This window comes from Myotis nattereri, assembly GCF_964212035.1.
Source record: "Myotis nattereri genome assembly, chromosome: 3".
Taxonomy (NCBI): domain Eukaryota; kingdom Metazoa; phylum Chordata; class Mammalia; order Chiroptera; family Vespertilionidae; genus Myotis; species Myotis nattereri.
The window spans coordinates 210,979,226-210,991,612 of record NC_138077.1 but is presented as its reverse complement, the minus strand read 5'-3'; the positions used below and the strand labels follow the sequence as shown (position 1 = coordinate 210,991,612).

Here is a 12,387-nt window from a genome sequence, read left to right as displayed (position 1 = left end):
GTTGATCTCACTGTTTTTGTTTTAGGCAGAGGAGAAGCAGACTCTAAAAACTAAAAAATAAAAAATAGCATTGCTAACTTGATGGTGGGCGGGGACAAAAGGAGGAATCCTGCCCTTTCCTCCCAGGAGTAAAGGTTCCACTCTGCTGTTCGATTTCAGTAAACTGAGAGCTGCGTGGCATAGGTTCTGTGATGTTACTGACAGGGACAGCACCTGGACCAAGGTGGCTTCAGCGCTTTGGGATGACTCTCTCTTGCCTTTCTGACCTTAGGACCTTCTACCGTTTTGAGGCCGTGTGGGACAGCTCCCTCCATAACTCCCTCCTTCTCAACCGAGTGACACCCTGTGGGGAAAAGATCTACATGACCTTGTCGGCCTACTTAGAGGTGAGGAGAACCGGAACTTGAATTGCTGTGAACAGGCAGCCCCAAACAGTGGCCAGACTAGAGCAGGACACGGGGAGGAAAGATTCCACTGAGGTCCTTTCTCCTTCAACATCCGAAGTTAATTATTTTTTAAAAAGATAAGCTTTTAAAAAAATTAATTTGAGAGAGAAAGAGAAATTGAGAGAGAGAGAAGCAGCTATCAATTGCCTCCCAAACTTGCCCTGACCGGGAATCGAACCCACCTTATGGGACGCTGCTCCGACAAACAGTTACGTCGGCCAGGGCAAGTTATTTTATTCTACTTTGCTGACTATTCTGATTATATTAGTTTCTGTTCCTAATCTCTATTTAATCAAAAAGTCACATGACTTTTCTTTTAGCTTCAGCATTAGTACCCTAATCACCATTCTTCAAAGAATGTATGATTTTAAGAAAACTTCGCCTCCTGCTTTTATAGTCATGGACAGAGCCTAGTGGTGACAAACAGCACAGACTCTGGAAGAGGCTTGTCTGAGTTCAAATCCCTGTGCTGCCACTTGCCTGCATGTCTCTGGGCAAGTGATTTCACCTCTCTATGCCTCTATTTCCTCATTTCTAAAGCTGGAACAATAGCATTTACCTCAGAAAGTTGTTAAGATGCTATATAAAAGGATTTAGAAGAGTATGCTAGCCATTATTACAGAATAAAACTTTGAAATTAAATGCATCTGCAAGGAACACCACCAGATATTATCGGCTGTGTTGCTGTTGAAATAGTTGGTAGAGCTGAAATCCTCCAGCCCCACATCCAGGACCAGCATTCTGAATGTGGTGGCACAGACTTTGTCTCAGATGCTCTGTCTGTATCTAATGGAGCCCACTCCTGTCTGCTTTCAGCTGGATCATTGCATCCAGCCAGCTGTCATCACCAAGGACGTGTGCATGGTCTTCTATTCTCGGGATGCCAAGATCTCACCCCCACGCTCTCTGCGCAGCCTCTTTGGCAGCGGCTACTCGAAGTCACCAGACTCGTAAGTTTTGAGACAAGTTTAGCTTCCAGTTGGTTTGCCCAGTAAAGAATCAGCAGAACCCTAGGCAGCCCTGGTTTGCTGTTTCAGGCTACCTGTAAGCCATTATGGCACCGACACCTGGGATGCAGTGACCTGAATGTTGGCATTTAATAAAATACTAATGACTGGATGAGTTAAAGAGGGAAGGAAGGAATATTACATTGTGAACACTTCCAAAACAGTTCACAGGGACTGAATTTTCTTTTAAAGTCTCATTATTATTCTAACAGAGTACCAAGGGAATTTTTCTTCTTTTAAAGATTTATTCATATTTAAGATATACAAAAATATATCAAGAATAATACAGTAAATACTTATACATCACCATCCAGCATAAGATATAAGTATTACTGATATAATAGAAGGTTCAGTACCTCTCCCTAGTCACACGCCCCAGAATTTGATGGTTATCATTTTCTAGTCAGACTTCCCCCAACTTTTCTCTCTTGCAGTAAGAAAAGACACATTTTTATATTTGTATTGTAAACTTTATCATTCAACTTTATTCATCCTATTAAAATAAAAATATTCAAAAGATTGAGATGGAAACAGATTCCTTATATGAAAAAGTTAAGTTCAGAATAGGAAAAGTTACTTAAGTGTGAGGGTGGGTTGCAGTCCCTACAGAGGAGTGTTCTAAGTAGTCAGATTTTCCTGTTTCTGTGATATAAGATATTAAGTAATTGTTTGTTTTAATTTAAATAGCAACCGAGTCACTGGAATTTATGAACTCAGTTTATGCAAAATGGCTGACACAGGTAGTCCAGGTAAGAGCTAATGGATGGGGAGGTGATAGTTGTCTTTGCATATGTTTGGAGTGTATCGTGTCAAATATCTACCTTACCCATGTAGGCAAAATATAAACTTTATTAGAAACCAAGCATATTTTACAAGCAGATTTTTGGTGCTATATTTTTGTGAGTTATATTTTTGTGAGTTACAATACTTTGGTTTGTGACGTGCAATACAATTATAAAAATTTTACCAAAACAAAATGTTCCCGGGCTATGGAATATTATAAAATAGTCAAGTGTATTAGAGTGATTTTGGTTTGAAAAACTTCATAATCCTTTCGCTCTCCAGCTTAGCCCCAAGGTTAACTTGGTAATATCACTTCACAGGTGCTGTCAGACTAGAATTTGAATTTCCTGTGCTGAGAAGACAAATCAATTGAACTTGTTTGTGTCCTTTTTGATGTCTCTTTGGGCTCTGTTCCTTCAGCTGTGGCCATAAGCAGAACTTTGGATTTTTATGTTTGTAAACTGGAACATGGACAAAAGGTTTTTGTTTTTAATATTAGGCATTCTTTTAAAAAATGTTTTTATTGATTTTTAGAGAGAGAGAGAGAGAGCGAGAGAGAGAGAGAGAGAGAGAAACATCTATATGAGAGCAAAACAGCTATTGGCTGCCTCCTACATACCCTCTTACTGGGGATTGAGCCTGCAACCCAGGCATAAAAGTCAGGATTCTTTTAAAAAAAAACATTTGGTTAATATGAGTTGGAATAATTTTAGAGAACATATGTGGAAAGAGGTCAGGGCTCACAGGTAAGATTTAGATTTTAAAAAAGAAGACTTTGAGTATGATTCTAAGTCCCAATAGTAGCTAATTATAGTGTCCAGAGAGTTCCTTGAGGATTATTTAATTAACATGAATTTATGTCTTTTATATGTAAAAACAGTTTAACATTTTACAAAATTAATGGGAGATGTTGGGGTAAAGCCATCTGTCCTCTGCCATTTTACCTGAACTACTGAATGTGGATGTGTGGATGGGCGGGTGTATTTTTATATATTGGGAACCATCCTGTACAGACTATGTAATTGCCTCTATATTTTCACTTAACATAATAACTTTTTCTCAAGTTGTATTGTAGTCTTCATAATTATCAAATAATGTAAATCTTACTTTTAAAAGGAATTTAGAGAATTGCTTTGAATTCAAGGGGGTTGAATTATTATTAACAAAATCCCATGTATCTAGAGACCAAGTCTCTCTTATTTCATTATGTATATGAATTATTCATTGATTTTGAGGTAACACTGGAATCAGATTTTTCTCAAGAAGAGTTGTTTCCTCTTGTCTCAGGCATGCAGAGGAGGAGGAGAAAAGTCTTGGATACATCAGTGGCCTATGTGCGGGGAGAAGAGAACTTAGCTGGCTGGCGGCCCCGTGGGGACAGCCTCATCCTGGAGCACCAGTGGGAGCTGGAGAAGCTGGAGCTCATCCATGAGGTACGAAGCGGGGGGCGGAGGGGGCGGGGTGCTCAGATGAAAGCTCAGGCCAGAGACTCTCCGTCACCGCCTCGGTGTGATCCTGGCTTTCCAGGTTCCCATCACCGTGAGACATAATACTGTTCTTACTAAAATCGTAATAGCTTTGTGTTTGCTGAGGCAACGGTGTTGCTCTTTTTAGGTGGAGAAAACTCGCCACTTCCTGCTGCTGCGTGAGAGACTTGGTGACAGCGCCCCCAAATCTCTGAGCGACTCATTGTCCCCCAGCCTGAGCAGTGGGACCCTCAGCACCTCCACCAGCATCTCCTCTCAGATCTCAACCACCACCTTTGAAAGTGCCATCACACCCAGCGAGAGCAGCGGCTATGACTCCGCAGACATTGAGAGCCTGGTGGACCGAGAGAAAGAGCTGGCCACCAAGGTGTGACTCCCTTCCCTTGGCTGGGTATTTGCCCATGAGACTCAGCTGATCGACTTTCCGTTTCATTTTCTTCCTTCTTTGAGGGCCTCTGTTTCAAGGCCTGCACTAACACTATGAATATAGAAACAAATAGGACTCAGGTCTACCCTTAATTAGCTTACATGCAAATGGTGACAAGCATATAATAGAGGCGTATGTCTAGGTGCTGTGGGAGCCAGAGGCGAGGCCTTCCCAGGAGGGCATCGTGAACTGGCTCAAGAGGGAGCTAGCCGTCCTGCATGATCAGTGTGAAGGAATCCTGTGGGGGCATGAGATGGAGTTAGGGAGATGGGCCAGGGCATCGTGCATTCCATGCTAGAGAGTTTAGAGCAGGATGGGGAACCTTTTTTCTGCCAAGAGCATTTGGATATTTATAGCATCATTCTCGGGCCGTGCAAAATTATCAACTTCAAAATTAGCCTTGCGCCCTAGCCTGTTTGGGTCAGTGGATAGTGCATTGGTCTGTGTACTGAAGGGCCTGGGTTTGATTCCAGTCAAGGGCACATGTCCAGGTTGCGGGCTCGGTCCCCGGTGGGGGTTGTGCAGGAGGCAGCCAGTCAATGATTCTCATCATTGATGTTTCTATCTCTCTCTCCCTCTCCCTTTCTCTCTGAAATCTATAAAAAATATATATATTAAAAAAAAGTTTAGCCTTGCTATATTTGGTCAAACATTTAACTCACCCCTAACACCTTGGCAGGGCCAGATGAAATGATTTCGAGGGTCTTATATGGCCTGTGGGCTGTATGTTCCCCACCCTTGGTTTAGAGTGTCTCGGGAGTGACATGGCAGTATTTTAAACGGGTATTTGTTTTAGAAAGACTTCTCTGACAGCAATAAAGAGGATGGATTTGTGATGAAGAGAGAGACTAAAACAGAGGTTCTCAACCTGTGGGTCGCGACCCCTTTGGCGGTCGAACGACCCTTTCACAGGGGTCGCCTAAGACCATCCTGCATATCAGATATTTACATTACGATTCATACCAGTAGCAACATTACATTTATGAAGTAGCAACGAAAATAATTTTATGGTTGGGTCACAACATGAGGAACTGTATTTAAAGGGCCAGAAGGTTGAGAACCACTGGACTAGAGGCAGAAAAAAACTATTGCAGTAATTCAAATGAGAAATTATGAAGCAAATTAAGAATGAAAGGGATGCTATTGCATTCTTAAGCACTTTAAACTATGATGTTGCAGTATTCACTTTTATAGATTTGAAAATGGCTTTTTTATCCACACTACCTTTTTCATTAGGCATATACAGGCCCCTTGCTATATGCTTAGTTAATTTCTAGAGCTGTTAGGCAGCATCTGAGCGCCACTGTGGGACTTGAGCATATGATTTTCCCTTCCTGCCTTGTGTCCAGAGCTTTGTTTAACCATTGAAATTTACGCTGCCACCCCTATGTTCATAGCAACACAATTTAAAATAGCTAAGATCTAGAAACAGCTCAAGTGCCCATTAATAGATGAGTGGATAAAAAAGCTGTGGTACATTTATACCATGGAATACTATGCAGAAGTAAAAAGGAAGAATCTCTTACCCTTTGAGACAGCATGGAGGGACCTGGAGAGTATCATGCTAAGTAAAATCAGTCAGTCAGCCAGCCAGAAAGAAAAGTATCACATGATTGCACTCATGTGGAATCTAAGTAACAAAATAAAGTGATGGATGGTGTGGATCCAGAGACATCAAAGTATGGAACAGAGTGCGAAATCTCAGAGGGAAGGTGGGAGAGTTTAGGTGGGTGGGAGGTAATCAACCAAAGACATTGTATGCACATATGCATAACCCATGGACACAGACAATAGGGTGCAGAAGGCCTGGGGGGGAGGGGGGAGGGGCAGGCTAGAGGGAGTCAATGAGGGAAAAAGGGGGACCTATATGTAATACTAGTACTTTGAACAATAAACAATTTTTTTAAAAAATAAACTTAATGCTGGCCTTTGTTTTTCCTAGTGCCTGCAACTTCTCACCCACACTTTCAACCGGGAATTCAGCCAGGTGCACGGCAGCATCAGTGACTGTAAGGTGAGCCGCTCACGTTTCCTGTCCCCAGCGTACGCTGCTTTTAGGTGGCTTGATGTGGGCATAGCATGGTTGCATGACATACCTGCTCTTGTATCTGATTTTTTCAGAATACCGACTTCTGAAGGTGAAAGTATGTCTCCGTGTCTCTTAGAGTGATTATCAGATGGGGGCTATTTTGGCTTTCCCCTGAATCCCTTGGAGAGTATTCTGTAGGGGGTGATTTGTCATGTGTGACAGGGAACAGAAGTCCTGAGGTTCTTGGTGGCATGAGATTTTGTAGCCTTCCACAAAGAGTGAGGTGAACACTTTAAAGAACTTGTGGGTCATTCGCTCTATTCTAGTCATCTTGTCCTTTCTGGATCATTCCTGCCAAGCGGGTTCTTTGCACTCTTGCCATTCCTTTGCCCAGAATAGTCTTCTTCCAGATGTTCCCATGATTGGCTCACTGATGTTTCCTTTTCACTTCAAATATTGTAAACCATGCATTGTAAAGCCAACAATGAAACTTTCTCTTTCCCTGATTCATTTTTTGCTATAGCACTTATCACTCCCTGACATTTCTTTTAATCCTCACCCGAGGATATGTTCTTATTGATTTGAGAGAGAGAGGAAGGGAGAGAGAGAAAAACAAAAAAATCGATTGGTCGCTTCCCATACATGCCCTGACCTGGGATTGAACCTGAAACCTAGGTATGTTCCCTGACTGGGAATTTAACCCTTACCCTTTGGTGTACGGGCGACACTCCAACTACCGGAGCCACCCAACCAGAGCCTGACACTTCTTGATGTGTTGACTGGCTTATTGTCTGCCTTCTTCACTTAGAGTGTAAGCTAAAGTAGGCCAGGTCCTCTGCCATATTCTTAGAACTTTGCCTGGTGTGCTAAGTGCTCAGCTCATATGCATCAGGTCACTTAATTAATGCAGGAGGGCAGTGCCAATATAAAAAGCCAGCCTTGCCTCTTTTGTAAATGTCATGATTCCTAACAGGACACGAGGGCCATAAAATACTTATCTGTAAGGCTTGTTTTCTTAAACAACCTGAAGCAGGATATTTTTTAAAGTGAGGTCACTGGTTGCCAAAGCTTCTTATTGCAGAGACAGTTTCTTCCATCTGAATCTCACTCTCTCTGTTCTGTTTGCTTCCAGTTGTCGGATATCTCTCCAATTGGACGGGATCCCTCTGTGTCCAGTTTCAGCAGCTCAACCCTCACTCCCTCCTCCACCTGCCCCTCTCTGGTGGACTCTAGGAGCAACTCTGTGGATCAGAAGTAGGTGCCCAGATTTCACCGCGAGAAGCTAATCTAAGAACCAGGGGAAAGGCTGGTCTTCCTCTAGCTCAGTGGCTCTCAGCTGAGGGGAGCACCAGCCCCCTAGGCAGCATCCGGAAATATGGGGAGCCTTCTCTAGATGTCACAGTGTCTAGAAAGATGCTACTGACATCTTTTAATAATCACGTCTTCCTAGCTTCCTGCACCAAATCATTGACTCCTCTTATTCCCGTCCTGCTCACTTGTCCTTCCACTCCCACCCTGCTTCTCTCCTCAGTCATATCCCACATAGGAAGCCCCATCTTGGGGAAAATATTTTGATGATACAAAAAAATGTATAGGTAAGACTAATGGAGACAACTTTAATATGAATTCATCAGTACAGTGCACCTCAAAGTCCTTTGCCCTGTCTCCTTCATTACGCTCACCTGTCAGAGCCCACCTCGTTATCATCCAGCTGTCTATCCGAATGTACCAGCACTCGCGCAATTGAACGTGGCTGGAGAAAATAACAAAGAGGCAATCTAATTAATTCTCGGCTGCCATTGACTGTCAGATATTATTTTATGTTCACCAAGAAAGAAAAAGCACTGCCAGCTAAAATGTGACACACTGCTGATTGTAAGACGCATCCCAATTTGAGGAATGGGAAGGCATTTACAAATGGGCTTTTGTAATTGACGAAGTACAATTAATTAGGCAAGGCTGCTGTCCGAAGATGACTAACACTGCAGAGCAGAGGAATTATTTCTCCCGTACAGCCTGGCCTGGTCCAGGGCGGCGTGCAGCTGTGCACCTTGTGGCCATTCAGAGACAGCCTTCCACCTCTTGATCTGCTTTCTCTGCCAGTCCCTCAGGCTTTGGTTCTCAGATGTTAGTGCATCACTGGGGCGGCTTGTTAAAGCCCCCATGGCTGAACCCCACCCAGAGAGAGTTCCTGGTTCTCTAGGTCTGGGGTGGAGCCTGAGAACTTGAATTTCTAATGGGTTTCCAGGACCAGCTGATGCTGCTGGTCAGGGTCCTCACTGTGAGAGCCGCTGTGCTAGGTGTAACCTTGGGACTAAATTGAAACGGGGGTGGAGTCATGTTCGAGACACTTCTGTTCAGGGCTTCAGAATAGGAGGTGGTCTGAGTGACACGTGCTCATCAGTGACCAGCCTCCTTTGTAACCTCTGAAGGATGAGCCCAGTGGCATTTGGAGTTACCGTTCTGACCCAGCTTGTCCTCCCAGGCGAGCTCTCTGGACCTGATGTCTGCAGGGCCCCTGGTGTACGGAGAGGCCTCGTTCCTGCTGGTGGGGGTTGTACACATCTGCATTCCGTACTGAAGCTCTTGCTGTCCCTAACCTCTAACTCTCTTTTAAAGGACCCCAGAAGCCAATTCCCGGGCCTCTAGTCCCTGCCCAGAATTTGAGCAGTTTCAAATTGTCCCAACTGTGGAAACACCGTATTTGGCCCGAGCAGGGAAAAATGAATTTCTCAACCTTGTTCCAGATATTGAAGAAATTAGACCAGGGTGAGTACTGTATTACCCAGAGATGCTGGGTATTAAAACAGGTCAGAAGAATGTGCTTGCAGCTCTTCCGTGAGGCCTCTGTTGCAGTGTGATGTGCATGGACCCGGGTGAGAGCGCCGGCCGGGTTCCCGCCCCGCTGTGCCGTCACGCACCCACCTGCTCCGCTTGCTGTGTGCTGCTGTGTCTCCTCTTGCTGTGTTGCTTTGGCAGATAAGGTCCTAGGCCAGGGGTGGGCAACCTTTTTGTGAGTGCGTGCCAAAACCAGCAAAATCTCTGACTCAGAATTCTTCTGCGTGCCAACCCTAATTTTTTGAGAACATGTTACGCCTACTTGATATCTCTTAAGGTGCACGTATGTGAAGAACCTTGAAGAAATAATAAAATTCATTCGAGCGACAAAAACACAGTATACGATGATGAAAAATACATTTATTTTTTAATGTATACATGTACACTGATAGTCTGACAGAAAACTTTATGACTCTGTTTGATATTATCAGTGGGACTTTTGCTGCTGCATCACTGATGACAGAGATTTTACATCAGGTTTATATTTCGTGACCTTCAGAGATATGCACGAGCTACTACTTTCATCCATCAGGCTACTCCTATTACGAGACTTAACAGAATTCATCACTGAGAACAAAGATTCACAAGTGTATGTGGATGAAACCAAAACACTGGTCGGATCTAGGAAGGCAGGGAGAGTTAAGGCAGAGGCATAGAAATTGCTCTTCCCCTCTCTCGTCAATCCATGTCTATGGTCTTTAAGATAACTTGTTATGTAAAATTATTTATTTATCTAAGATGCACCTACACTGAATTTATCTGAAAAATAAAAAAGTCGATATTAAGAAAAAAAATTGTAAATGGAAGATTATAAGAGAGGGTTTCGCGTGCCAGCAAAAGTTACTGGTGTGCCATGTTTGGCATGCGTGCCAGGGGTTGTCCACCCCTGTCCTAGGCCTAATAGATCATTGTCCTGTTTTTTTTACACAAGGGACTTGGCCTAGGTGAGACATATTTTGATGGTTCTCGGCTCATAATCACTTTCTTTTTGTGAGAAACAAACCTATCTTCTATTGTCCTTTTTAGCTCAGTGGTTTCCAAAAAAGGATACCTGCATTTCAAGGAGCCATTTTCCAGCAACTGGGCTAAGCATTTTGTTGTGGTCCGTCGCCCTTACGTCTTCATCTATAACAGCGACAAAGACCCGGTGGAGCGTGGCATCATTAACCTGTCCACAGCGCAGGTGGAATACAGCGAGGACCAGCAGGCCATGGTGAAGGTCAGTCCTGCCCTCTCTCGCCTTCTCATTGCCATGCATGCCCTTCCCTTTTGAGTTCTGGGTTCTGTTGTGTGATACAGTGTCTCTCCTGTATATCTGGCTCTCTGAAGTGCCAGTGCGAAGTGCCGTATGCCCTGTGAATATGGCCAGGTCCCCATTGCTCATAGCCCTCGTAACTTTCTCATCTACCTGCGTCTCTTTCAGAGTCCTAACATCTTCGCTGTATGCACAAAGCACCGTGGGGTCCTTTTGCAGGCTCTCAACGACAAAGACATGAGTGACTGGTTATATGCCTTTAATCCACTCCTTGCTGGCACAATACGGTAAGAAGCTGTCCCTGCGTTCCCTTCCTTGGCTTTCAGTCCCAGGAACATCAGCATAAATAGGGAAGGAAGTCTTTTTGCAAACAGATTTAAAATAGAGGAAGGACAGGGGTGTAAGTGCGGTTGTGGGGTGCTGACGAGGCCTCAGCTTCTCACAAGTTAGCTCCTGGTGTCCCTAGCAGCTAAGGAGACCCTGGTCACATTTGCATTTAACCGATCTGCTTGGACTTTTTGTTCTCAAGAGTCTGCAGCCAGGGTCTGTGGGGCTGAGCAAAGGGAAGATTGGGAGGCCCTTACCGGCCTGCCAGTCAGTATTCAGCACTATGACCAGCCTCCCATCCTATGAGGGGCTATGTTGCAGGTCCCCCAGCAGGAAGACCACAGTGTAGCCTGTTTGTTCAGAGAGCCCGAGACCTGGGTCTGCAGCGCAGTTTAGAAAGAAGTCCAAGGAGGGGCGCATGGGGGAAGAGGCCTGTGAGGGAGAAACATCTGGATCCAGTTTCCTAACGGGCCTCTCTCTCTGTCACCCATAGGTCGAAACTCTCCCTCAGAGGCTTGAGCCAGCCGAAGTACTGAGTGACTGCTGCGCACCCTCACGCGCCTTCTCAGAGATAAAGGAAGTGTTACCTCTCGTTTCTCTTTGTGATTCTTGACGGTTGCTCTTGTATGTAATCCTGTGGCTTAACTACTTTTCCCTCTTGTCCAGCACTTTTTCTAGCTCCTGTTCCCTATCTCCATTGCCCTGTACCCTTTTTCTTTTTTCCTGTGCTGAGAATCTTGTTAGTAGCATGTAGCCTAACAAAAGGGGAAAAACACATACAACAACAAAACAAACAAACAAAAAACAGAGAGAGGGAAATCCAGTGACTCTCCAAATTATTTTTGGTATATCTTGGCTTCCTTTTGTATGAGAGCTCCCCCTGTGACCACCTCTGATGTCTGTACTGCTGTCTTTGGCTATCTGTCTTTTTTCAAGACAACATAATACATTTCTTTCTTTTCTCTGTTTGTGCTGTCAACTTTAATTTTTCTTGGGTGGCTTAGAGACAAAGGGAGGAGACATCTGGCCTTTTTGGAAGCTGAGAGGGAAGAGCTTACCTTTTTCCCTCTGTTGCTTTCTTCCCTCACTAATCCCTGCGTTTCCACTCAGGGAGAAGGTTGTGGTGAGCTCAGCAATGGGACAGGTATATTCTCTGAAATCGGGCTTGCTTAGAACATGGTCATGCAGTTTTCAGTTAGTGGAAGAGAAGAGAGCAGAGAGCTTTTAACAGGCCTGCGGCAGTGGCCGCTGCTGACTTGTCAAAAGGGAAGAGCCAAGGATTTTGGGTTTCCAAGGAGCGTAGGGTGGGTGGACGGGAGGGTCAGTAGGATTCCTGTGAACTGTGCTTCTCACCTGGGAGGGAGCCTCCTCTCTGTTCTGTTCCTGGCAGTGGTGCTGATGGCCAGTTTGCAGTCTGTGGTGTCATACACAGATGTCCCACAAGGGGGAGAGCTTCGCTTTCTGATGAGGAATTTGATGGTCGTTGTGGTAATGCTGAGTAATGACCTTGTGAATGTAGCTCCTGTTGATCAAAGAAATGCAGCTTTCACCTGTGAACCTGGAAGTCTCCTCTGAACCCAGTGGTTATTTTCAGTAATCTCTGTCAGATTGAAAAGATTTTCAGTGATGCCTGTCCCTATACTCATCAATAAGCAGACATGGCAGACTTTGCTTTCTGGACCCAGGATTAAAACCAGCCACTCCCACCACTAAAAACAAAACGAAAGGACATCTGGGGGCAGAGAAGAGACCCCACCTGAGCCCTGGCCCCAGGGTTTCGTGGCGCAC

At 44.6% G+C, this 12,387-nt stretch overlaps 1 protein-coding gene across 1 annotated transcript in view; it reads left to right on the top strand.

The window, feature by feature from the left end:
- KIF1B (kinesin family member 1B) overlaps window positions 1-11,561 on the top strand; it is a 132,190-nt gene extending 120,629 nt beyond the window's left edge. Inside the window, exons 39-49 of the mRNA XM_081087054.1 lie at window positions 272-386; window positions 1,263-1,396; window positions 2,141-2,202; window positions 3,524-3,669; window positions 3,851-4,090; window positions 6,093-6,164; window positions 7,312-7,433; window positions 8,799-8,948; window positions 10,044-10,236; window positions 10,441-10,559; window positions 11,093-11,561. Of these exons, the coding sequence (XP_080943180.1) occupies window positions 272-386; window positions 1,263-1,396; window positions 2,141-2,202; window positions 3,524-3,669; window positions 3,851-4,090; window positions 6,093-6,164; window positions 7,312-7,433; window positions 8,799-8,948; window positions 10,044-10,236; window positions 10,441-10,559; window positions 11,093-11,135 (1,396 nt within the window). The 3' untranslated portion in view covers window positions 11,136-11,561. The remainder of the gene's footprint in view (window positions 1-271; window positions 387-1,262; window positions 1,397-2,140; window positions 2,203-3,523; window positions 3,670-3,850; window positions 4,091-6,092; window positions 6,165-7,311; window positions 7,434-8,798; window positions 8,949-10,043; window positions 10,237-10,440; window positions 10,560-11,092) is intronic.
- The last annotated feature ends 826 nt before the right edge of the window (window positions 11,562-12,387 follow it).